The sequence below is a fragment of the Rana temporaria genome, chromosome 12 (assembly GCF_905171775.1).
Source record: "Rana temporaria chromosome 12, aRanTem1.1, whole genome shotgun sequence".
Classification (NCBI taxonomy): Eukaryota; Metazoa; Chordata; class Amphibia; order Anura; family Ranidae; genus Rana; species Rana temporaria.
In genome coordinates, this window is record NC_053500.1 from 14,994,896 (window position 1) to 15,018,384 (window position 23,489).

Consider the following 23,489-nt stretch of genomic DNA (forward strand, 5'->3'; position numbering starts at 1 on the left):
TGCAGCTGTAGGCATCACCCCAGTACCGTTCCTTAGAGCGGACAATCGACTTTATTGTAATAACCAATGCTCCGCTGTTATTACAAGCAGAGGGAGGGGACGTTCCCCTCCTGCCGCTTGCCCAGGCTCTCCCGAGCAACTGGCTGGCCAATGACCCGAACAAAGCCGATGCTTCGTTCGGCTCTTGGATCTAGTAACCCGGAAGAGATGTTGTGACATCACTTCCTGGATTACTGGCATCTTAAAAGCACCTGTTTTAAAAAATATAAAGTATTTTTTAAAATGCAGATCTTGGTGTTTTTGAATACTTTCAAGCAGGGCTGTGGAGTCGGAGTCGAGGGAAATTTTGGGTACCTGGAGTCGGCAAACAATGCACCGACTCCGACTCCTACTAAATTTAGATTGGAATAATAAAAAAAAAAAGCAAGTTTAAATGTCCCAATTCACAAAAAGTTATAATTAATGACTTCTCTACTGTAAGAATAAAGACCAATGCATGCAGTGCCTCACGTAACCGTCGCATAAGCGTTAGAGAACCAGTAAGTGTCCAAATAAAAAAATTCCAACAGGAGTTTTATAAAGCACTAAAAGAAGTTGAAAAGTATGATCGCTCATCAAAACTTACTGTTGAAGAAGCCATCCTTGTTTATCCAGAGATCGTTAGTGATGTGGCCAGAATAGTTACTGCAATGCCACCCACCCAAGTCAGTGTCGAAAGATTATTTTCAGCCCTAAAAATAATAGTCTGATTTAAGAGCCTCTATGACAGAGGATCTGGCAGAGGCAATTCTCTTCCTTAGAACTCTACATTGAATTGATTTGCATTTGCTAAGCCTATAACTACATTTCAAGATTAATATAAACCATTTCTAGGTTTTGCAGATTTTGTTTTTGGTTCATTATAGATAAGCTTTGTTTTTGTTCTAAAACAACCAAATAATGTGGTTTGTATTTTTGAACTGGTAAAGATCCTGTTCCTGATGTTTATGCCTGCTGCTACTATCCAGCCACTTGATTGTTTTCATTGTGTTTGTCTTTTGCTTAAACTGTGCAATACAGTAGACTGTTGGCTTCCCAGCCAGTAGTCCTGTGGTAGGTTGCGTTTCTTTCCCTCAAGGAATGTATAAAATACATTTGCATATTAATACAGAGGAGTCGGGGAGTCGGAAGTACATAAAACTGAGGAGTCGGAACATTTATCTACCGACTCCACAGCCCTGCTTTCAAGTGCAGTGGAGGGGTTTGGGGTCTTATAGCAGCCCCCCCCCCCATCCCTCCATAAAGAGTACCTGTCGCTGCCTATTACTGTCACAGGGGATGTTTACATTACGCTTCCATCTTCACTCTGTCTTCCTTCTGGGTTTGCAGGCTTCGGCGGTAGGAATGGCCTAGCCGGTGATGACGTCACTCCTGCGCATGCGTGCAGGAGTCGCTGTTCTTGGCGTGGGTATGCCGTTCCTTCAGAGCGCATGCTCCGGAGATGTCACCAGCTGCATCTAAAGTAAAAATCTCTGCCTGTTTAGGAGATATTTACTGTATCTATAGTTAAGCCTTGTTATAGGTAAACATCATATAAGGGAGTTTGCTCCCACTTTAAGGTGTGTTGACATGCTTTGGGGGACACTTCTTTATTTTTGTTAAAAAAAAAAAAAGTTTATTGAGAATAGTCAAAACTGAGTTTACATACATAAAACAGGGTGCAACAGGCACCACACAGAGGAGTAAAACGTCAGACATGTCACATCTGCAGCTGGTATAGTCCCAGTTGGGGTACACTTTTAAATACAGAAAGCTGAATGTTCATATATAACCTATTTCCTTCTGCAGGTGTCTGACTCTGTGAGTGGCCAAACTGTGGTTGATCCCAAAGGTTACCTGACTGATCTAAACTCTATGATCCCCACCCATGGAGGAGACATCAAGTATGTGTTGTGAATTGTTGATGACAGTGTTGTATTTTTTTAATGCGTTTTTTTTTAATGCGTTTATCTGACTGACATGTTTATTCTACTCTCTTTAACCAGTGATATTAAGAAAGCTCGTCTGCTGCTAAAATCTGTGCGAGAAACCAATCCTCACCACCCACCTGCCTGGATCGCATCTGCCCGTCTGGAGGAAGTTACTGGCAAGGTGCAAGTGGCTCGCAATCTCATCATGAAAGGAACAGAAATGTGTCCTAAGGTGAGGGTCCATCATTCATTATGGGAACAGCCTGTCATTTATTTCAAGCTGATCATTAATATCATTTTAAGTTTAAAGAGGCCTAACAATTTTAAGAGGCATGCCTGCCATACTGTTGCTTTTTGGTGGGGTGCATTTTGATTTGGGTTTAAAGTGAGGCTTCTACAGTCAAATATAAATAAAATACAATAAATACTCTTATCTTATGGGAAGATTTTTGTTAACTTGAAGGGTCTGACAATGGGGTCTCTTTTAAGCTTGGCTTTTGTGATGCAAAGGGCGATTTCTGTGCTCTGTTTCTGCATGCCTAGTTATGTTCATCGGTATGATATGGGGGAGCACACACCCAGTTTGTTTGTAATTTGCCTGTTAAATGTTCTCCCTTTTTTAAAAAATATTATTCTACATTAAAAATAAATTTTGAATTGCATATCAATGTAGAGCTACATAGTCACGTGGGGGTTAACAGGTGAGAACGTTCTGCAAAGGCAGTTTTTCCAATCCCTCCCTCCCTATGAAACTCAACTCCATTGCTTTAGTAATGATTTTGTGGGGTGAGACACACTTTTTTTTTTTAATGTTCCTCTTTTGTATGTTTGCTGACAGAGTGAAGACGTATGGCTGGAAGCAGCCCGTCTCCAACCAGGAGACACAGCAAAGGCTGTTGTGGCCCAGGCCATTTGTCACCTTCCACAGTCTGTCCGTGTCTATATCCGAGCTGCTGAGCTGGAAACTGACCTTCGAGCCAAAAAGCGGGTGCTGCGGAAAGGTAACTATAGGTTTAAGTTTGTAAGTGTTTTTGTTTTTTAGGGAACTACAAAGACTTTTTGGTTTGCAAATATGTTCTTTCAGATATCACTAAATTGCTTTTCTATTCAGCTGCTTTTATTTCCTGGAATCTGGCTTTTCATTGTCCGGTGTTTAATCACTTAAAGCGGGGGTTCACCCACAAAAAATATTTAACATGACATTCAGCCGAGTTGTCAGAATGACAATCGGCTGTTTTTTTTTTTTTTCAGTGCAGCACATACCGTATTTTCACCGCCGCTTCTGGGTATGTAATCTGCGGGACTGGGCGTTCCTAAGTGATTGACATCCTTCCAACGGCGCATACAGCGCGTCGCTAGTTGCCGAAAGAAGCGAACGTCGGTACGCAGGCGCCGAATTGAGCCGACTCGCAGTCCGGCTTCTTTCGGCAACTGGTGACGCGATGTATGCGCCTGTCGGAAGGATGTCAATCACTTGGGAACGCCCAGTCCTGCAGATTACATACCCAGAAGCGGCGGTGAAAATATGGTATGTGCTGCACTGAACAGCCGCTTGTCTTTCTGACAACTCGGCTGAATGTCATGTTAAAAAAAATTTTTTTTGCGTGAACCCCCGCTTTAAGGACCAGATGGACTTAATGACCAGGCCATTTTTTTTACGATATGGCACTGCGTTGCTTTAACTGACAACTGCATGCGATAAGTTATAATATAATTGTATTTTTAAGTGATAATGTGTAGTGGTTTTAAGCAGAGCAGCGCCTATCCTTCTCCTCGTGTCCCCCAACGGTGCACCTGCCGAGTTCCCCCAGAGCAAGCAGCTTGCAATGGGGGAGTACTCGAGCAGGCGAGCTTCCAAGTCCATTCACACACAGCCGTGGCTTGCCCTGCCCCCTCTCTCCCCTCACTGGCTGTCATTATCTGTCTCTCCCAATGATCAGGGAGAGACCCAGCAGAGCTGAGGTTCCTGTGCACAGCACTCAAGAAAGATTAGGTTTAAGTAGGTGGGGGACTGCTGCACACAAATGTGTGTGTGTGTGTGGTTTTTTTTCCTCCATGCATAGAATGCATGAAGGTTAAAAAAAAACCTTGAACCTTTAGAACACTTTAAGCTGTAACATGCACTTTTTCCAAATATAAATAAAAGAAACCTTGTTTTCTCTGCACAGCTCTTGAGCATGTTCCAAATTCTGTCCGTTTGTGGAAGGCAGCTGTGGAACTGGAGGAGCCTGAGGACGCAAGGATCATGCTTAGCCGCGCTGTAGAATGCTGCCCCACTAGTGTAGAGGTAAGTCTATCAGGCAAATTCGGTACACGGCATTGTAAAAAGAAGCTTTGCTTTGATCCTGCTGTAGTATATACTCAAAACCTAATGTGTGTCTTGTACTAATACACTCCAGACCGAAAGGGGTGTGTGTGTTTTTATTTTTTATGTAGTGGGGAAACCTCAGAATAATGGCAAAAGCCTGACAATGATTACAACATGCGTTATATGGAACTGCATTGGTGAAACGTAAAGTTTACCTGCTGATTCAGATTGCAAAATATTAATGAAAAATTCAATTTTTATTTTTTTTACTCTGTGGTCTAGTTGTGGTTGGCCTTGGCCAGGTTGGAGACCTATGAGAATGCCCGTAAGGTCTTGAACAAGGCTCGCGAGAACATCCCTACTGACAGACACATCTGGATCACAGCCGCCAAACTGGAGGAGGCCAACGGAAACACACAGATGGTGGAAAAGATCGTGGACAGAGCCATCACATCTCTGAGGGCCAACGGAGTAGAAATCAACCGAGAACAGTGGATACAGGTAGGTGTGGAATATGTTAGTGGAGCAGGGCTATAGGTTTGTAAATAAACACAGGTGAGCATAATTTGGCCAGCACAGTGTTTGGTGGGTGGATTAGGAATCCACAATTCTCAGAATTGCAAGCTCATATTTGGGTTTTCATGAACGTCTGTTTACTATAGACCAGTTGATTTTGCTTGTATAAATTTCAATAAATCTTCTAAACTTCACTGTGAAATAAAATATTTCTCAGGAAGTAATCATGTTCTTATCAGGAAGATGAATGTCATTACTTTGATTTTTTTTTTTTTTTTCTTGTGTAGGACGCAGAGGAGTGTGACAAAGCAGGCAGTGTGGTAACATGCCAAGCCGTTACCAGGGCAGTCATTGGAATTGGAATAGAAGAGGAGGACAGGAAACACACGTGGATGGAGGATGCCGAAAGCGTGAGTCCCTCTTTGTGTGGTTTTGGTGGTTTGTGATTTTAATTGCAGTACAAGACTTCCAGGTTATTGCCTTTATATAAAGCAGGGTCTTTTATATCTTTTGGCTTGCAGTGTGTTTCTCATGGTGCACTGGAGTGTGCCCGGGCTATCTATGCATACGCCCTGCAGGCGTTCCCCATGAAGAAGAGCGTGTGGCTGCGGGCTGCCTACTTTGAAAAGAATCACGGAACAAGGTGTGTGTGTGTGGTGTAGATCAGATTTTTATATTATTCCTACTTATATTGTTTTCTCTAGCTGCATATATTTTTTTATTTGATAGAATGTGGTCCTTTTTAGAGCCCCTTTAGAGCTTTTATTGCTCCCACAAGGGAGAGTCACATAATCTATTTGTCATGGTGTGACCATTATCGCCAGGACAGAAAGTAATTAAATAAAGCCAACATTTTTGTAGCAGTCACCAGAACAGGAGGTGAGGGGAAATCTTTCAATGAGGCATCCGTCTTCGTGACAACTTTTTGAAATAATTTCCCTCACTTTGGAAAGATTTCCTACGCTTTTCCTACCTGGCCCAAATGAACCTTCAGTTTAACCACTTCCAGACCTGCGCACGACGATGTACGTCCATTTTTTAAAGATTGATATCTCGGTAACGGCAGCAGCTGCTGCCACAACCGAGGTATCAATCTTTAGTGTGCGCGGTCTGATAAACGATAACGGCGGTCTCCGCGGCGGATTCGCCGCCAGATCGCCGTTATCGGTGGCGGGAGAGGGGCCCTCCCACTGCTCTCCCGCGCCCTCCGCCGCTTACCGGAGCCGTCGGTAGCGGCGGAGGAGATCGTGACTGTTCAGCAGCTGAGCGAGGACGAGACTGAAGGAAAAATCTCCTTCACCCGTCCCCATAGCTCTGCTGGGCGGAAGTGACGTCAAAACGTCAGTCCCGCCCAGCCTCTTAAAGAGACAATTTTTTTTTTTTGTCATTTGAAAAAATGACATTTCCCAATTTTTTTTTTTTTTTTTTGCATTTAAGCCCAAATATGAGATGTGAGGTCTTTTTGACCCCAGATCTCATATTTAAGAGGACCTGTCATGCTTTTTTCTATTACAAGGGATGTTTACATTCCTTGTAATAGGAATAAAAGTGATCAATTTTATTTTTTTTCAGTGTAAAAAGTAATAAAATAAAAATAAATAAGAAAACAAAAAAAAAATATTTTTAAAGCGTCCCGTCGAGCTCGCGCGCAGAAGCGAACGCATACGCGAGTAGCGCCCGCATATGAAAACGGTGTTCAAATCACACAAGTGAGGTATCGCCGCGATCGTTAGAGCGAGAGCAATAATTCTAGCCCTAGGCCTACTCTGTAGCTCAAAAAATGCAATCTCTAGAATTTTTTAAACATCGCCTATCGAGATTTTTAAGGGTAAAAGTTTGACGCCATGCCACAAGCGGGCGCAATTTTTTAAGCGTGACATGTTGGGTATCATTTTACTCGGCGTAACATTATCTTTCACAATATATAAAAAAAATTGGGCCAAATTTATTGTTGTCTTATTTTTGAATTAAAAAAAGTGAATTTTTTCAAAAAAAAGTGCGCTTGTAAGACCGCTGCGCAAATACGGTGTGACAAAAAGTATTGCAATGACCACTATTTTATTCTCTAGGGTGTTAGAAAAAAAAAAATATAATGTTTGGAGGTTTTAAGTAATTTTCTAGCAGAAAAAAATGTTTTGGTCTTGCAAACACCAAATCTGAAAAACACCTAAGGTCTGGAAGTGGTTAAATCCGCTAAATACATTCCAGGTTCAAAAGAAGCTGTGCGATGGCTTACAACACTGAAACTGCTGCAGCCTGTAGGGGAAAAAAAAGCCTGTCCCATGCTAGCAAATGTAGGGATGTAGAGGAAGAACCACCATGGAGAATAAGAAGAAATTCTCAGTGTTGCCAACCTCCCAATAATTAGAGTTTATAGAAAACCAAAAAAAGAAAAAGTACCCCTATGGGACTTTATGGGCAAACTTTTATACACAACATATTTGTAAAAATTTGAAATTTATTGATATGTTGCACCATTTCAATGTTTTTAATGTCTAAATAACGCCAAACAATATATATGAATTACAGCATATATGTGATACCATGTTCGAAAAGAGCTACATAGACTTAAAAAGCATGTCTAAATATCAATACATTATATATTTTTACAAAGATATTGTGTATGAAAGTTTGCCCATAAAGTCCCTTAGTACCGGGGGGGTACTTTTTTCCTTTTTTGGTTTTCTATAAATGCTAGCAGATGTAGAGCAGGATGCTTATTCTCTGTAGGGTAGCAGTGCAAAGGTCTTTCCAAACCTATTAAAATTGTTGAAAAGTGTTTAATAGGGGTTGACGGATTATCGTGTTTGTTTTTTTTCAGGGCGATACCGATTTTTAGGCTGATGGCCGATATCAGGTGCCGGAGCGGTGGAAAGCAGCGGGTGGGTTGTGTCCCCTCTCGCTACTTGTAATTACAGCCGAGCGGCTGCTTAGCCACATCGGTTGTTATTGCAAGAAAGCTGACCATCCGCTCTAAAGAACGGTACCGGGGTAATGCCTGCAGCTGCAGGCATCACCCTTGAAGCAATATCTGTAAGTTTGTGGCTGTTACCGATTTCTTCAAAAAAAGGAGAATATTGGCCGCCAATAATGGGCCACACCGATTATTGGTCAACCCCTAGTATTTAGCTTATTTAAATTAAAAGTTCAGCTTTAATAGCACCTATTGTGCTAAACGGTGGGTTCAATTAGAAATGAATGACTCATTTGTGTACTCCTTTCACCCTCTGTTCCTACAGGGAGTCCCTGGAAACACTCCTGCAGAGAGCTGTTGCCCATTGTCCAAAGGCTGAGGTTCTGTGGCTGATGGGTGCCAAGTCTAAATGGCTGGCAGGTGATGTTCCAGCTGCTAGGAGTATCCTCGCTCTTGCCTTCCAGGTGAGTCCTCTCGTGGCCCGAGTTACCTTTGGTGCTATGGCTGCAATACTTAATTGGTAACTCCACTTTCGTGGGGGGAAAAAAAAAAATTGTTTTTAAATATTTTATAGTATATTCAATTGTAACACATCATTGTAGTTGAGTTATCAAAAATTACCCTTTTCCTTTTCAATCTGCAGCCGCTGTAATTTTCTGTAAAATTCAATATGGCTACCTGGAGGTGTTCTGTACACAGAATGCAGACCCTGTAACTTTACTTTTTAGAGCCCTATATGTGCAGCAGCTGATTTATAATGATAAAACCACTCCCGTTGCATTAACTTATGCACATGGACACAGAGAAATACTCAGGGATGTCTTCAGAGTAACAAAGTAGGAATCTGCTGCAAGTTTATTAAAATCCTTGTACATCACCCAGGGGATTATTTTTTTTTCGACAACAAAAGTGGAGTTACTTTTTTAAAACACGTCAAGGTCTTACAAAATTGCTTATTTTAATTTTGCTTTCTGGAAAAAAAAATCCTATATTTCTATGCTCAGGCTCTAAACATTATATGAAAAATGTAATCTATTGCAGGTTACCAGTTTGGTGGCTCCATTATTTATTTATTTCCCCCCTTTTTTTTTATTGTTTTACGTGCTGTGATCCTGTCTATTAACAATACTTGTCATAGGGTGACAACGCTCACTCGTTCTACTGTCTGTGGAAGAGTAGAATTGTCACCCTCGGTAGGACAGTACAAACGCTGCCTTCTCTCCTCATCTTCAAGAGCGAGGAGTTGTAAAGTTCTGAGGGAAATGAGCAGGGTTGTTTCTCACAATGCTTTCTTGGATAACACTGCAGAGAGCACAGTACACATGACGGCACTGGATTTCTGTCAGTATTTATTTTTTATTTTTTTGCATTGATAGAGGTGGAAACAAAAACAGACAGTGAATCGGAGAATTTCATTGTTGGGGTTTCCATATATTTTCATGGCTCATGCACACTGCCACCTGGGGCCGCACAATGTAAATTTTGGGTATATTTCCCGGCCTCTGAGCCACAGATGTTACCTACATAGACACGAGTGGACAGACTTGTCTGCGTTCGGGGTTTTCAATCTGTACACATGCACAAGCTTACTTACTGTAAGTTCCGGTGTAAGCCCCCATACAGCCAGGTGCTATAATTTATGTAATAACGGCAGCTGCACACAGCACCTGTGGCTCCCAGATGGGGTAATAGGGCCGAACGTTGCACTGTACTCCACCAGAGTGCCATGTGCGTCAGCCATAAGTGGACTGTTGCCAGCTGAGAACTAAAATTGATGTTATTGCTCCAAGATCATAGGCCGTGAGAAGGGGAGGGGGGGTACTTGGTGAGTTACCAGACATTGGAGGACTTGGGATAGATGTTAAACGTGTGCTGCTGTTCACTCATAGCCAAAAGAGTAGCTGTAGATGCAGCGGTGGCTCAGGGTATATAGTATTACATGCTCTTGTCACCCTTTTAAAGGAGATGTAAGGTCAAAGCTCTTTTGACTCTACTCTTGTGGGTCAGAGGAGTGCACTCTGGCAAACCCGTATTTAGCCGGCATTGGGCTAAAGTCAGCTTGCGTCTGTCACTCAGCTGGTCCAGGTTCTGGATGGATCCTGCCTCAGCTTGCCGCTGGGAGACTGAGCCAGCTGTCCCCGCCACAGCCCATTGTTCCAGTGAGTGCTACAGAGGCAGAGCAGAGAGCCACTGACAGTCTCCGCTCAGAACGGACCCAAGAACTGAGCGATCAGTGGTCTTTGGTCCCTCAGTCCTTGGTCCTACAGGCAGAGGAGGGCAGATGCAGTATTGGACCGATGCTGCGCTCACCTAGATGAGTCGAATTTTTTTTTTTTCCATCCCATACGTCTTTTACCTTTGTGAAGGCCCATACACACGATAGGACTTTTTGACAACAAATGTCCGACGGACCTGTTTGATCGGACCATCCGACCGTGTGTATGCTCCATTGGACAAACGTTTTCGCCTTTTCATCGGACAAATCTTCGCTGTGAGAACTGACGAACTTTCCGGCAACAAATGTCCTACATCGGCTAATCCTATCGTGTGTACACAAGTCCAAACACGCATGCTCTGAACCCATTCTACAGATCAGACAACAATAGCAGAAGTTGCCCAAAGGGTGGCGGTAAAGAGCTGAAAAACCGTATGTATATGTGTGTGTGTGTGTGTGTGTGTGTGTATATATATATATATATATATATATATATATATATATATATATATATATATATATATATATATATATATATATATATATATATATATATATATATATATAATATTATATATATATAATGTGTGTGTATATGTATGTGTGTATATATATATATATTTAGTGCTGTCAAGCGATTAAAATTTTTAATCGCGATTAATCGCGATTAAAATTTTTAATCGCGATTAATCGCATTAATGTCATAGTTAATTCACGATTAATCGCGCCAAAAAATTTTTTTTTGTTTTCTTATTTATTTTTAATTTTTTTATAATATTAAATTGTGTTTTTTTAATTTTTTTACATTTTGATCACTTTTATTGCTGTCACAAGGAATGTAAACATCCCTTGTGACAGCAATAGGTGGTGACAGGTACTCTTTATGGAGGGATCGGGGGTCTAAAAGACCTCCGAGCCCTCCTTTGCACTTCAAAGTACTTTTTTAAATCCGGCGCCATTGGCAGCCAAGAAACCCGGAAGTGACGTCATGACGTCGCTTCCGTGGTTTCAATGCGGAGACTGAATCAAAGCCGCTTACGGCTTAGTGTCAGTCTCCGCCTGGACACAGAAGGCGCCGGATGGAGGATCGGGTCTCCCGGTGGGACGGGAGGCCCGGTCAGAGCGGCGAAAGGCGGCGGGAGGGGGGGGGATGTCCCCTCCCGCTCCTCCGGCATAACAACCGAGCGGCTTTTAGCCGCATCGGTTGTTAAGTTTGGATAGCCAAACGCCCGCTCTAAACAACGGTACCGGGATGATGCCTGCGGCTGCAGGCATCATCCCGGTATAACCCCCGAACGCCGCCTCATTAATCGCGCGATAAAAAAATTGACGGCGTTAACGTGGGTTTGCGTTAACGCCGTTAATAGCGCATTTAATTGACAGCACTAATATATATATATATATATATATATATATATATATATACCAAGTTCACGGCCAATGCCCTTCGGACAAAAATCCATGGAAAAGTCAGATGGAAGTCCGATCGTGTGTATGAGGCTTTAGACTAAATAGCACAGGAGGGACAAGGTGAATCACAAAAGTATGTGCATTACCTTACAACATTTTTTTGCTTGTAAAAGGTTTGCTAGGTGTTTAAATTTGTACATTTAACTTTTTGGTTGGAATTGCTCTTTTTTTAATATTTTTACTTTTTCAGGCCAACCCGAACAGTGAGGAGATCTGGCTGGCTGCCGTGAAGTTGGAATCTGAAAATAATGAATATGAGCGAGCCCGAAGGCTGCTGGCAAAGGCTAGAAGCAGCGCTCCCACCGCCAGGGTACACATCTTGTTTTTTCATTTGGGAAGAGAGATATTAACCACTTGCAGACCAGGTCTTTTATGGCACTTTTTGTTTCCAAGTTGAGATCAGTATTTTTTTTGCTAGAAAATTACTTATAACCCCCAAACATATATATTTGTAGCAGAGACCCTAGGAAATGCAATGGCAATTGTTGCAATTTTTTATCTCGCACAGTATTTGCGCAGCAGTTTTTCAAACACATTTTTTTGTTATTAAATCACCATAGGCCATGGTTTAAACGCTTTAACAGGTTACCTGTTTAGAGTTTTTAGAGGAGGTCTAGCGCTATAATTTTTCTCGCTCTAAGTTTAGTGGCGATGGTGCGAACACAGTTTACGTATGTGTTCCCTTCTGCATGTCATCACGGAGGGGGTGGGGCCTTATTTTGTGGCTTTTTCTAGATTCCCACCATATAATGTATGTCTTCTTCCCCCCCTAATCCAGGTGTTCATGAAATCAGTCAAGCTGGAGTGGGTGTTGGGGAAAGTAGATGCTGCGCTGGAACTGTGTGAAGAGGCATTGCGTCACTATGAGGATTTCCCTAAACTCTGGATGATGATGGGGCAGATCGAGGAGCAGAGAGAGCAGATGGAAAAAGCCAGAGAATCTTACAATCAGGGGGTGAGTTCGGACATCCTGGACTGCCGCACTCTGGTTAGGCGAATTTATTGTTGAAAAAAACGGGGGGAAAAAAATACAAAATGATCCAAAAAATCATGCAAAGCAACAGTCAAATAAGAAGTGGACATTCAGGGACAAAAAACTGACGCGTTTCACATCTAAAACTGATGCTTGCGCTTTTGCGGCTAGAGCCATTTTGTGCGTTTCCTGCACACTTGTAAAAATAATTTTAGACCTGAAGACTGATTAAACCCCCCCAAACATCATATTTTCTGAATGGAGAGACATTGTAGAATAAAATGGTGGTAGTTCCACTTTCTCTTTACAAGAGGGTTAACACGTCTGGGTGGGCAGACACTTGGTTTACTAAAACTTTTATAAATGAACCAGCATACTGTTCAGATTCCAGCATAACCCAACTGTAACTTTTTTTTTAACATGACACAAAATAAAAACCTTTACTTGTAAAACCAGGAGTGTCCGCCTCTCCCCAGCACTTCCACTTTATGTCGCCTTTTAAATTTCCTCTTTTTTTGAATGGGGAAAGAACTATAATTTCTTCTCCTACTTTCACCTTAATTGGGCTTTTCTTGTTTTTGTCTAAACCTGACACTTTAATTTGAGTTTCTGGGTAGCGGGATAGTTGCTGGCATGTCAGCATTCTCAGAAAATGGGGGACTGTCATATTTCAGGTGACCTCTGACCCTCCAATTCGGCAAATGCACTTCCCTTATTTTTCCTCTAGTCTTGCCTCCATGATGTTATAGGCTAATTTTACTTTTTTTTTGATGGGGGAAAAATGCCATATACAATTGTGACACAACTAGTCCTATTGTAATTGAATGTTTTAAAAAAAATTACCTTTCCCTTTTTAATGGGCTCAAATTTTCTGTAAAATGCAATATGGCCACCTGGAGGTGGTGTTCTTTACACAATTTGCGTAAATGTAATTTCCTGCTTGTGTGATTGGCTCCCAGAAGTCTGCACCAAGATACAAATTCGACTTTGAGTATCCCCTGCAACAAAAATTGCCTATTTGGTGAGAGTTTTCCCAAAGGGAAATCGCGTCTAAAGGGACGAAGACCTTGCAACTTTTCTCACTAAAGCTCTGCAAGTGCAGCAGCATATTGATCGTTCTAAAATTACCTCCATGCAGATTCACTTTGCACATGGACACAAAGAAAATCGCTATCTCTTCAGAATAACACAAGGTTGGAATCTGCAACAAAGTTTATTAAAGCGCCAGTTCACACTGCCTTGCACTAAAATGCATGTAAATTTTCATCCATTTCAGTCACGTTTTAACACGCACTAACGTCCGTTGACCTACATTTTGCAACGCTGCAACAGAATAGTCGTTTCTATTAAAGAATAGTAGAATAGCATTTTCCAAAAAGTAAAAAGCATTACGTGATTTATATGCAAGTAATTTCTCTATCTCGCTCCATATTTACATTTTTTCTGAGATCAGTTTGTTCTGTTTTTATGATCTTATTCTCTTTTAATAAACTGCTCCAATCAATAAAACTAGTTCTAACCAATCATTGCTTCTTTGTTCTAGCTGAAGAAGTGCCCACACTCCTCCCCACTGTGGCTTTTGCTTTCTAGACTGGAGGAGAAGATAGGACAGCTGACCAGGGCTCGGGCTATTCTGGAAAAAAGTCGTCTGAAAAACCCAAAGACCCCTGAACTATGGTGAGACTCGCTGCCTTTATCTGTATTTTTAACCACTTGACCTCCGGAAGGTTTTACCCCCTTCAGCCCTGGTTCACGTTGGAGCGATTTGGTATGCGATTTGGCACCCATTCCCAAAAGTAGTTTGTGTACTACTTTTGGTGACTGCGGGGTGAAATTTCCTTTGACATCTGAGCAGCAACCTGCCCACAGATGAGATCTGCCCCGAAGTCGGGACTGACATGCGGGAATGAAATTTTTTACTTTACGTTTGGCACCTTGCAGGAGGGAGCAGATACCTACAGGTATTTTCTCCCACTTCCGAGCATAGGTCGCTGTGGTGACCTACGCCACATCCGGCAGCGCCTCCTCTGTCCCCCCGCTGTCTTCTGAGAGACACACAGGTCCCAGAAGACAACAGGGACCAGTGGGATCATGCAGCGTGACTCGCGCTTTCGCAGTAGGGAACCAGGAAGTAAAGCCGCAAGGCTTCACTTCCTGATTGCCTTACCGAAGATGGTGGCGCCTCCACCGGAGAGCTAAGGGACAGGTCGACTTCGGGTGCCGACATCGCGTGCGGCCAGGACAGGTAATGTGTGTGTGTGTGTGATGTATGTATGTATGTATGTGTGTGTGTGTGTGTGTGTGTGTGTGTGTGTATATATATATATATACATACATACATACACACACACACACAAACACACACACATACATACATACATACATACATACATACATACATACATACATACATCACACACACACACATTACCTGTCCTGGCCGCACGCGATGTCGGCACCCGAAGTCGACCTGTCAGTTAAACGCGTTAACGGTGTTAACGCCGTCAATTTTTTTATCGCGGCGTTCGGGGGTTATACCGGGATGATGCCTGCAGCCGCAGGCATCATCCCGGTACCGTTGTTTAGAGCGGGCGATCGGCTATCCAAACATAACAACCGATGCAGCTAAAAGCCGCTCGGTTGTTATGCCGGAGGAGCGGGAGGGGACACCCCCCCCCCTCCCGCCGCCTTTCGCCGCTCTGACCGGGCCTCCCGTCCCACCGGGATACCCGATCCTCCATCCGGCGCCTTCTGTGTCCAGGCGGAGACTGACACTAAGCCGTAAACGGCTTTGATTCAGTCTCCGCATTGAAACCACGGAAGCGGCGTCATGACGTCACTTCCGGGTTTCTCGGCTGCCAATGGCGCCGGATTTAAAAAAGTACACAGTATTCAGAATCGCTGTTTTCGGCGATCTGAATACTTTGAAGTGCAAAGGAGGGCTCGGAGATCTTTTAGACCCCCGATCCCTCCATAAAGAGGACCTGTCACCACCTATTGCTGTCACAAGGGATGTTTACATTCCTTGTGACAGCAATAAAAGTGATCAAAATGTAAAAATATAAAAAAACACAATTTAATATTAATATTAAAAAAAATTAATAAAATAAGAAAACAAAAAAAAAAATGTTTTAAAGGGTGAACCTCCTTAATCGCGCGATTAATCGTGAGTTAACTATGACATTAATGCGATTAATCGCGATTAGAAATTTTAATCGCTTGACAGCACTAATATTATATATATATAATGTGTGTGTGTGTGTGTGTGTGTCACCAGTGCAGTGCAGTACAGCTTCATCAGATGACTGGTGTGGCTATGATCCGGGCTACTGACTAATGAAAAAAAAATGTGTGTGTTTTTTTTTTTGTTGTTTTTTTTGCCACTTGCCGATCGCACACTAGCTTTACTGCTACAGTGCTGGCCGGCTGTGCAGAATCACATGTGTAGATATTTCTATGTGTGTGTGATTCTGCATTGATGTTTACTGCATTCCTGGTAACCACTCCTTTCTCTACAGGTTGGAGTCGGTACGTCTAGAGTTCAGAGCTGGGCTAAAGAATATTGCCAATACCCTGATGGCAAAGGCTCTGCAGGAGTGTCCTAATTCAGGTGAGACCTAGTGGATATCATGCAGTGGGACTTTTTGTTGAAATTTATATCCGAGAAATAATCGTTTTTGCATGTGTGAAGCCTTTTGTAATGATGTGATGTAGTAAATTTTCTTTACCATTTTCCAGGAATCCTCTGGGCAGAAGCTATATTCCTAGAAGCCAGACCACAGAGAAAAACAAAGAGCGTTGATGCCCTGAAGAAGTGTGAACATGACCCCCATGTACTATTGGCAGTAGCAAAGTGAGTGCCTGACCTAAATCATCTTCTTTTCCTAATTATTGTGGTCTATAAGGACTTTGGTAGTAAGGGTTGTTTTTTTTTTTTTTTTTTTTTAAATACTGGAATAATTGTGACGCCACTTCCCGGTTGTTCCCAGGCGGCACCAGTGGTGCCTTGCCAAAGGGATAAGCGATGGCAAGATGGCCTCTGCTCATCTATATGCTCTTGGAGGACACGTCGGGATGTTTTTTTTGTTTTTGTTTTTTTTGTTTTTTTTTGTTTTTTTTTCTCTCTCAAAGCGGAGGTTCCACGGGTTCTACTTTTTTTTGTTTTTTTATCTGCAATGCTTTGTAATATAGCTAGCATGGTACTACTCACTTGCTAGCCGCTCGTACGTCTGTTGGTTCCGTTTTCGTCCAAAAGGATAGCTTATAAAAAATAGTCCTGGGCTTTTCCATCTTGCTAGTGGGCATTGTGAAGCCCACAAACAAACACTTCCTGGATTCCGTGATGCGAGGCCCCCATCATGCACCGCAGGATCTCGCGCATGCGCTGTGTTGACGGTGAGCAGCGTGAGCCTTGCTGTCAACACTTCCTGATTACAATCCTTACCATGACAACGGGTGACGTAAGTTGGAATACACCGTTGTACTCTACATGACACTCCCAGGAGACCTTGCGCACAGCTCCCATTACGCCTCGAGTCGTCTGGGATAAAGGAGTGACACGCCCACTCCCCGCAGGGAAGAAGACCCGGAAGTGAGGCTGAATACAGGTAAGGGTACAGATCTAGAAAAAAGACAACGCTTCAGGCATTTATTAAGGCTGCAGAAATGATAGATAGTTCAGGGGTGAACTTCCGCTTTAAGGCAAACAATGAAAACCTCCTTCTTTTTTTTTTTTTATATATCCTTTTGCTGTTAAAGGTAAAGGAGAAATTTAGGATCTTATTGATCCCAGATGTCTCCATAAAGAGGACCTGTCATGCTGTATTGCAATTGCAAGGGACGTTTACATTTCTTGTGATGGCAATAAAAGTAAGAAAAAACTAGAAAAAACTAGAAAATTAAAGGTAAATTGTAAAAAAGTGAAATGAATAAATTACACCTCAATGCTCGTGCGTCTTCAATGTTTTTTGCAAATTTTTCTCACCATCAGGCTATTCTGGAGCGAACGTAAGATCTCCAAAGCTCGGGATTGGTTTCACCGCACTGTGAAGATTGACTCTGACCTCGGGGATGCCTGGGCAACATTCTATAAGTTTGAGCTGCAGCACGGTACAGAGGTGAGGTGTTGGAGGCCAATTCCGTTTTTACAATTTTTTTAAATAATAATCAAAATTGATTGTGGGAACACAGTGAGAGGTTGCAGCGACTCTCGTCACAGTAATGCTTTTTATTGGATTTGTTTATTTTACCCATTGCATTTGACTTGTTTTACACTAGTGGCAGCAGAGGTACATATTGTATGTGTTTAAAACGCATAATACGTTAAACATATTCCCAGTGAAGTGACTGGCCTTGGGTGATAGAAATGAAACAAATCCTTCCTGTATAAGTTGTAAGCTGTTTAATCTGCAGTTCCTCTTCTGTACTTTGGTGTTAAATTCTGGATTTTGAAAGCTTGTCTGAGCTGTCAGAAAAAAGGGGGCAGAGAGCTGAAGTTTTACCCTCTGCAGAACTCAGAGGAGAGCTCTGAGAGCTGATTGGAGGGAAGGGAGACGGCCCTTCACGCAACGCACAGAGCCGAGGCTTTCAATCAGCTGGATCTCCCTCCTCTGTCACTAATTTTCTCTTGGTGTCAGGAAAACTTGTCAGAAGTGATTCATTCTGATAGCAGAGGCACGAGGCAGCAGACAGAAATTATGCTTAGTGTTCCTAATTGAGACAAGTAAACACTATATGCTTGGTTCATATTTCATGTCTGAGGTTTACAACAACTTTACGTTCAATATATTCCTTGTATGTATTTCATACAAAGTACCTTTGTATACAGTCTACCTTCCATCCTCCATTATACTTACTTTTTATGTTTTTTTTTTTTTTTTTAACCTTACAGGAGCAGCAGGAGGAAATCCGTAAACGCTGTGAAAATGCAGAGCCGCGTCATGGCGAACTTTGGTGCGCGGTGTCGAAGGACATCGTAAACTGGCAGAACAAAATAGGGGAAATTCTCATCCTGGTGGCTACCAAAATAAGGAATGCATTCTGAGGCGGCTACCTCATTTTGTCATGCGCCATTGTGTCACATTGTCCCATAAACGCCCCACCCTTGTGTATTTTATTTTTTTATATATATAGCTTGGGCCAGGATGCCCTATTGAAACCCCTTATTCATTTTAAGGATTGTTTTAAGGCATTACGATCGGGGGCAGATAATCCTAGTGGTTTGAGTCTCGGAGCCCAGGTAGTCATTGTTGGATTTTCTGTGAAAATCCAGAAATGTGGGATTGGCCTAGTATGCCTACACAAAAGACGGACAATACAAATTTGTAAATGGCTTTCCCGTTGTCGTTTTGTGAGCACTAAATGGAGACAAAGTTCCATTTACTCACTTTTAATAGACCATGTGGCAGATTACACACAAAGCTATGTTAGCTCGCTTGACAACATTTTTGTGTCTGAAATCGTATTATGTGGGAAGAGAACAACCTTCCAAGTGTTTGTTTTTGCTGTAAAGTTTTTCTCCATAAAAGTTGTGTTTACCAAACTGTGTATGTTATTATGAAAAACGCTACCAGAGGCGCAATAACCACGTTTTCTTTCTGTCATAGTAATTCAAGGTGAGAAACTGAATTGGTGTGTGTGTTTTTTTTTTTTTTTTTTAACAAAAGTCTATTTAACTCGATGTTCTATTTTTTTCGTTAGGGTGGTGATTGGTAAACTCCATCAGCTTTATATTGCTGTCTTCATTGTAGGAATTCCTCCTCTACTGGTCCAACTGTTGGTTATCATGGGAGGTAAAGGGAAACCACCTAATGCAGATACCTGTTTAGTGACAACTGTTATTTTTCTATCTATTCTGTCTCTGAGACAGGAAATTAAATCTCCCTTACAGGACACAAAGCAGGAAAAAAAGAACTGACAGTTAGTTTCTTTTTTTCCTTTACTCTTCAAAACTAAATATACATCGGTTTTGAGTACTGTATATACTTGAGTATGAGTTGAGATTTTCAGCACTTTTTTTAGGGCTGAAAATGCCCCCTCGGCTTACACTCGAGTCAGTGTACCTAAAATTATTTAGTTTAATTAGTTTAAAACTTGCGGTCTCCTCTTGGTCCCTTCCGTGATAGGCGGAACTCTGTCTGCTGTGAAACGCCTATTGCGAACGTTCTCTCATTCTCGCAGCAGACACTGTGTTAATTTTTCCGATCACGGACGCCTTTTCATCCTCGGACAAGGACCTCTGTGATTGGCAGAACACTGAACTGCTGTGAGGATGAGATAACGTCTGTGATAGGCGGAACTGTGTCTGCTGAGAAACGCCTATCATGGAAGGGACCAGGAGGAGACCGCAAGTTTTAAACAATGAATGGATGCCCGCAGCCTCTCAATTTCAGGTACACCGACGATGGGCACCTTTTTGAGGCGTGCAAATGGGCATTATTCAATAAAAGTCGGCATGCAAAACAAAACACAGCCACAGAGGAGGACAGCCGACATGTTTCGCATGACTAAGCACTGACATAGTGCGAAACATGTTGGCTGTCCTTCTCTGTGGCTGTGTTTTGTTTTGCATGCCGACTTTTATTGAATAAAGACAACTTTTTGAAGTTCTTTTTGAGTGCGGCTGTCCATCTCTCCATTCTCTACATTTACCTTGTGCATTGCCAGCACCTGGGTTTCCTGAGAGGTTCCTCAATTGCTCACAAGACTCATCTGGAGCGGTGACTTCCTTCCTCTGCAAATGGGCATTGTTGACCCCCTTTTCAGCTTACAGTAGCTGCTGCATTCTCACCCTTGGCTTATACTCAAGTCAATACGTTTTCCCAGTCTTTGTGCTAAAATTAGGTACCTTGGCTTATACTAGAGTGTGTATATAGTAGTTTTTATATATATATATATATATATATATTGTTTTACAGTTTACTTAGTTATACTTTAAGCAGCCTATTTAAAAAGTCTGGCAGGCCATTTGATTTAGATTTTTTTTTTTTTTTTTTACACTGAATTATGATCTATCAACTGTGAAGTAACAAGTAGGACGGCAAACGTATGTACACTAAATCAGGGTTTGACAAATTTGCTTGTAATCTAGGAGCCAGAAAATGCGCCCGTCCTGCCAAGCTCGCGCGCAGAAGCGAACACATACCTGAGTAGCGCCCGCATATGTAAACGGTATTCAAACCACACATGAGGTATCACCGTGATCGTTAGCGCGAGCAATAATTCTAGCCCTCCTCTATCGCAAAACATGCAACCTGTAGCATTTTGTAAACTTCGCCTATGGAGATTTTAAAGGGTAAAAGTTTGTCGGCATTCCACGAGCGGACGCAATTTTGAAGCGTGACATGTTGGGTATCAATTTACTCGGCGTAACATTATCTTTCACAATATAAAAAAAAATTGGGATAACTTTACTGTTTTATTTTTTAATTAAAAAAGTGTATTTTTCCCAAAAAAGTGCGCTTGTAAGACCGCTGCGCAAATACGGTGTGACCGAGTATTGCAACGACTGCCATTTTATTCTCTAGGGTGTTAGAATAAAAAATATATATAATGTTTGGGGGGTTCTAATTAGAGGGGAGGAGATGGCAGTGAAAAAACACATTGGAACTGCTGTTGTACTTGTAATGCCAACGGCCACCACCAGATAGTGCCAGGTCACAGGAAGACGCTTGGGCTTTCACAAGGCCGCAAAGCTGCAGCCTCAATTAACATCGGTCGCTGTGCCTCCATGCTCCCCTGCCGCGCGCCCTCAATTACCGGCGGAAGCTAGGTCACAATTTCTTGTCGCAATTGCGATCGGGCGCCCGGATTTTGTCGAGCCCTGCACTAAATTATCCCCACTGGCTTTGTTTAACCTTCATTCAAAATGGTCGTGTAAATTGTACAGCAATGCTAGGAAATCAAAACGGATTTTTCTGGCTTGTTTTCACAGTGTAAATGAGCTGAGGAACAGCCTTATAACTAGGAAGAGACATCAAAATTGTATGAAAAAATACTGAAGGGATTATGAAAAATCAACCACAAAGTGTTTCCGGCTCAGTTTGGTAGTAGTGGGAGCAAGTAAATGTTAAAACCAGGTAACTGAGGGTGGTGGGGGTGGAGTCAGACAAGCAGAGCTTCCCATTTTGGGTGGAGCTTCACTTTAAAGCCAATGTGAAGAGTAACTTATCTGCAATAAACAATATCAGCCAATCAGAAATGATGTTTTGGATGATTGATGCTTGCTTTGCTGATATAAGAAAAATACGTTGACTACTATTTCTTACTTTTCCCTAAAGTACATCTAAGCCAAATCTTTAGAAACGGTTAGGACTGCTGTGAGGGTTTTTTTTATTTTAATTTCTATTTGTCTTGGTAAAGTGTTTTTTTTTTTTTTTTTTTTTTTTTTTTTTACTTCCTATCCCACAACCACTGCAAGAAGTAAGAAAAGATTCCTGCCTCTCCTTAGACAGTTGTCACCTGTGCAGGTTTATCCAGTGGAAGATTTGCTTACACTTTCTGTTCATAAATGCTTTAATTTACCTTCACTTTATGTACCAAAGACCATGGTCACCAGGAGCAGCAGTGCGGAAAAATCTTGCCAGAGGGGGGGACAGCAAGAAACCTGCCGGATGCCATTTTCACACTCTACCCAAAAATATAAAATAATGGGGGGGATTTAACATACACTTTAGGTCAGGGGTGTCCAATCTGTGGCCCACAGTGATCTTAATAATTTGGACACTTTTTTTTGCAAAAATGCATTTTACACATGCAGCTGGAGGAAAAGAAAAATGAAGTGTCTCCTTATTGAATCTTCCCAATGAACATCTCCCACGCTTCACACCTTATTCAGATTGTCTGTTTTCGGCAGCATTTAGATGTGTAAGGCAATGATTTTCAAGGATGAAGCAATACAAGCGGAAAAATTAGAACCAAAATATCCAATGAGAGCTTTAAGAATTTATTAAGACTTGCTTCATCATCCAACCAGATATTTGTGCTCTTTTCTCAAAAACAGTGTCAAATATCACACTAGTTTTATGTTGCCCTCCTTTTTACTTTTTATAATAAAAAATATTACCAAAAAAATGAAGTTTTATTACTTAAGTACTTAATCTGTCAGTAATTGTCAACTTATGATCTGCCCGACTTTTTTTGCTCATCAGCTCTCCTTATTGTTGGTGTATTTTATGCGCGTCCCAAGACAATCCCGCTTCTTCCAATGTGGCCCAGGAAGGTCAAAAGTTTGGACACCCCAGCTTGGAGACAAGAGCAAGATGTGAGGACTGCCAATTCTCATTCTGTTACTTTTCTGTCTATAATGTTTACGTTCAGGGCCGCCATCAGGAATTTTTGTGCCCCTTACACAGCTTCAGGCATGGGGCCCCCTGGAACAGAGAACTTGGGGGGGGGGGGGGGTTGCGACCTCTGCAAATTAATCAAGAAGCTTGAGGGGGCTGCCGCTGCAAATTAATGGTCGGGGGGGGTCTTTGGATGCTGATGGGGGGGGGGAAAGGGTTGGATGCCATCTGGGGACCACCGGGCCAATTAGAGATGGGGGGGGGCGTTTTTGGGTGCTGACGAAAAAAGGGGGGGGGATGCTATCCGGGGAGCACCGGGTCCCTTACAGGTGTACTGCCTGTACCGCCCCCTGATGGCGGCCCTGTTTACATTGCTTTAATAATGTTTATCCTGGAACAAGCCTGCAAATAAAGATGTCTGAATGACAGTTATGCATGCTTGTCACAGGTTTGTAACTCAAGCCTTGCTGGATCCATGTGCTCAGTGTACTAAGCCAGACAATACAAAAAAGACCCCCCCCCCCCCCCCCCCCGAAGTCTCTGATAATCAATTGTATTATCCACAGTCCCTGACCATCACTTGTATCCTGTCTGCCGTCTCCATCTCATGTATCATTCCCAGCGCACACACACACACACACACAGATATAGTCTATCCCTGATACTGAAGATTGTGTGACCCTTGAGTGATATTGGTTGCTGCACTTGAGGTCCCTCGTGTCAAGAAAGTTGACCACCACTGGGCTATCCTATCCCCCTACCGACCATGATCACCCTCTCCCCTATGGCTAATTTACAGTGTTATACCTCCTATCTGCCACTAGGTGGCAGGGTATACCAGCGGCTTGTGTGACATGTTCT

The 23,489-nt window shown here is 42.3% G+C and overlaps 1 protein-coding gene across 1 annotated transcript in view; it reads left to right on the plus strand.

Annotated features, from left to right (window-relative positions):
* The window catches only part of PRPF6 (pre-mRNA processing factor 6), a 30,928-nt gene extending 12,042 nt beyond the window's left edge, over positions 1-18,886 (plus strand). The window contains exons 7-21 of the mRNA XM_040329713.1: positions 1,828-1,922; positions 2,025-2,181; positions 2,788-2,950; positions 4,118-4,236; positions 4,540-4,758; positions 5,061-5,183; positions 5,295-5,416; positions 8,013-8,151; positions 11,563-11,682; positions 12,151-12,327; positions 13,889-14,022; positions 15,864-15,955; positions 16,084-16,198; positions 17,336-17,462; positions 18,236-18,886. Of these exons, the coding sequence (XP_040185647.1) occupies positions 1,828-1,922; positions 2,025-2,181; positions 2,788-2,950; positions 4,118-4,236; positions 4,540-4,758; positions 5,061-5,183; positions 5,295-5,416; positions 8,013-8,151; positions 11,563-11,682; positions 12,151-12,327; positions 13,889-14,022; positions 15,864-15,955; positions 16,084-16,198; positions 17,336-17,462; positions 18,236-18,388 (2,055 nt within the window). The 3' untranslated portion in view covers positions 18,389-18,886. The remainder of the gene's footprint in view (positions 1-1,827; positions 1,923-2,024; positions 2,182-2,787; positions 2,951-4,117; positions 4,237-4,539; positions 4,759-5,060; positions 5,184-5,294; positions 5,417-8,012; positions 8,152-11,562; positions 11,683-12,150; positions 12,328-13,888; positions 14,023-15,863; positions 15,956-16,083; positions 16,199-17,335; positions 17,463-18,235) is intronic.
* The last annotated feature ends 4,603 nt before the right edge of the window (positions 18,887-23,489 follow it).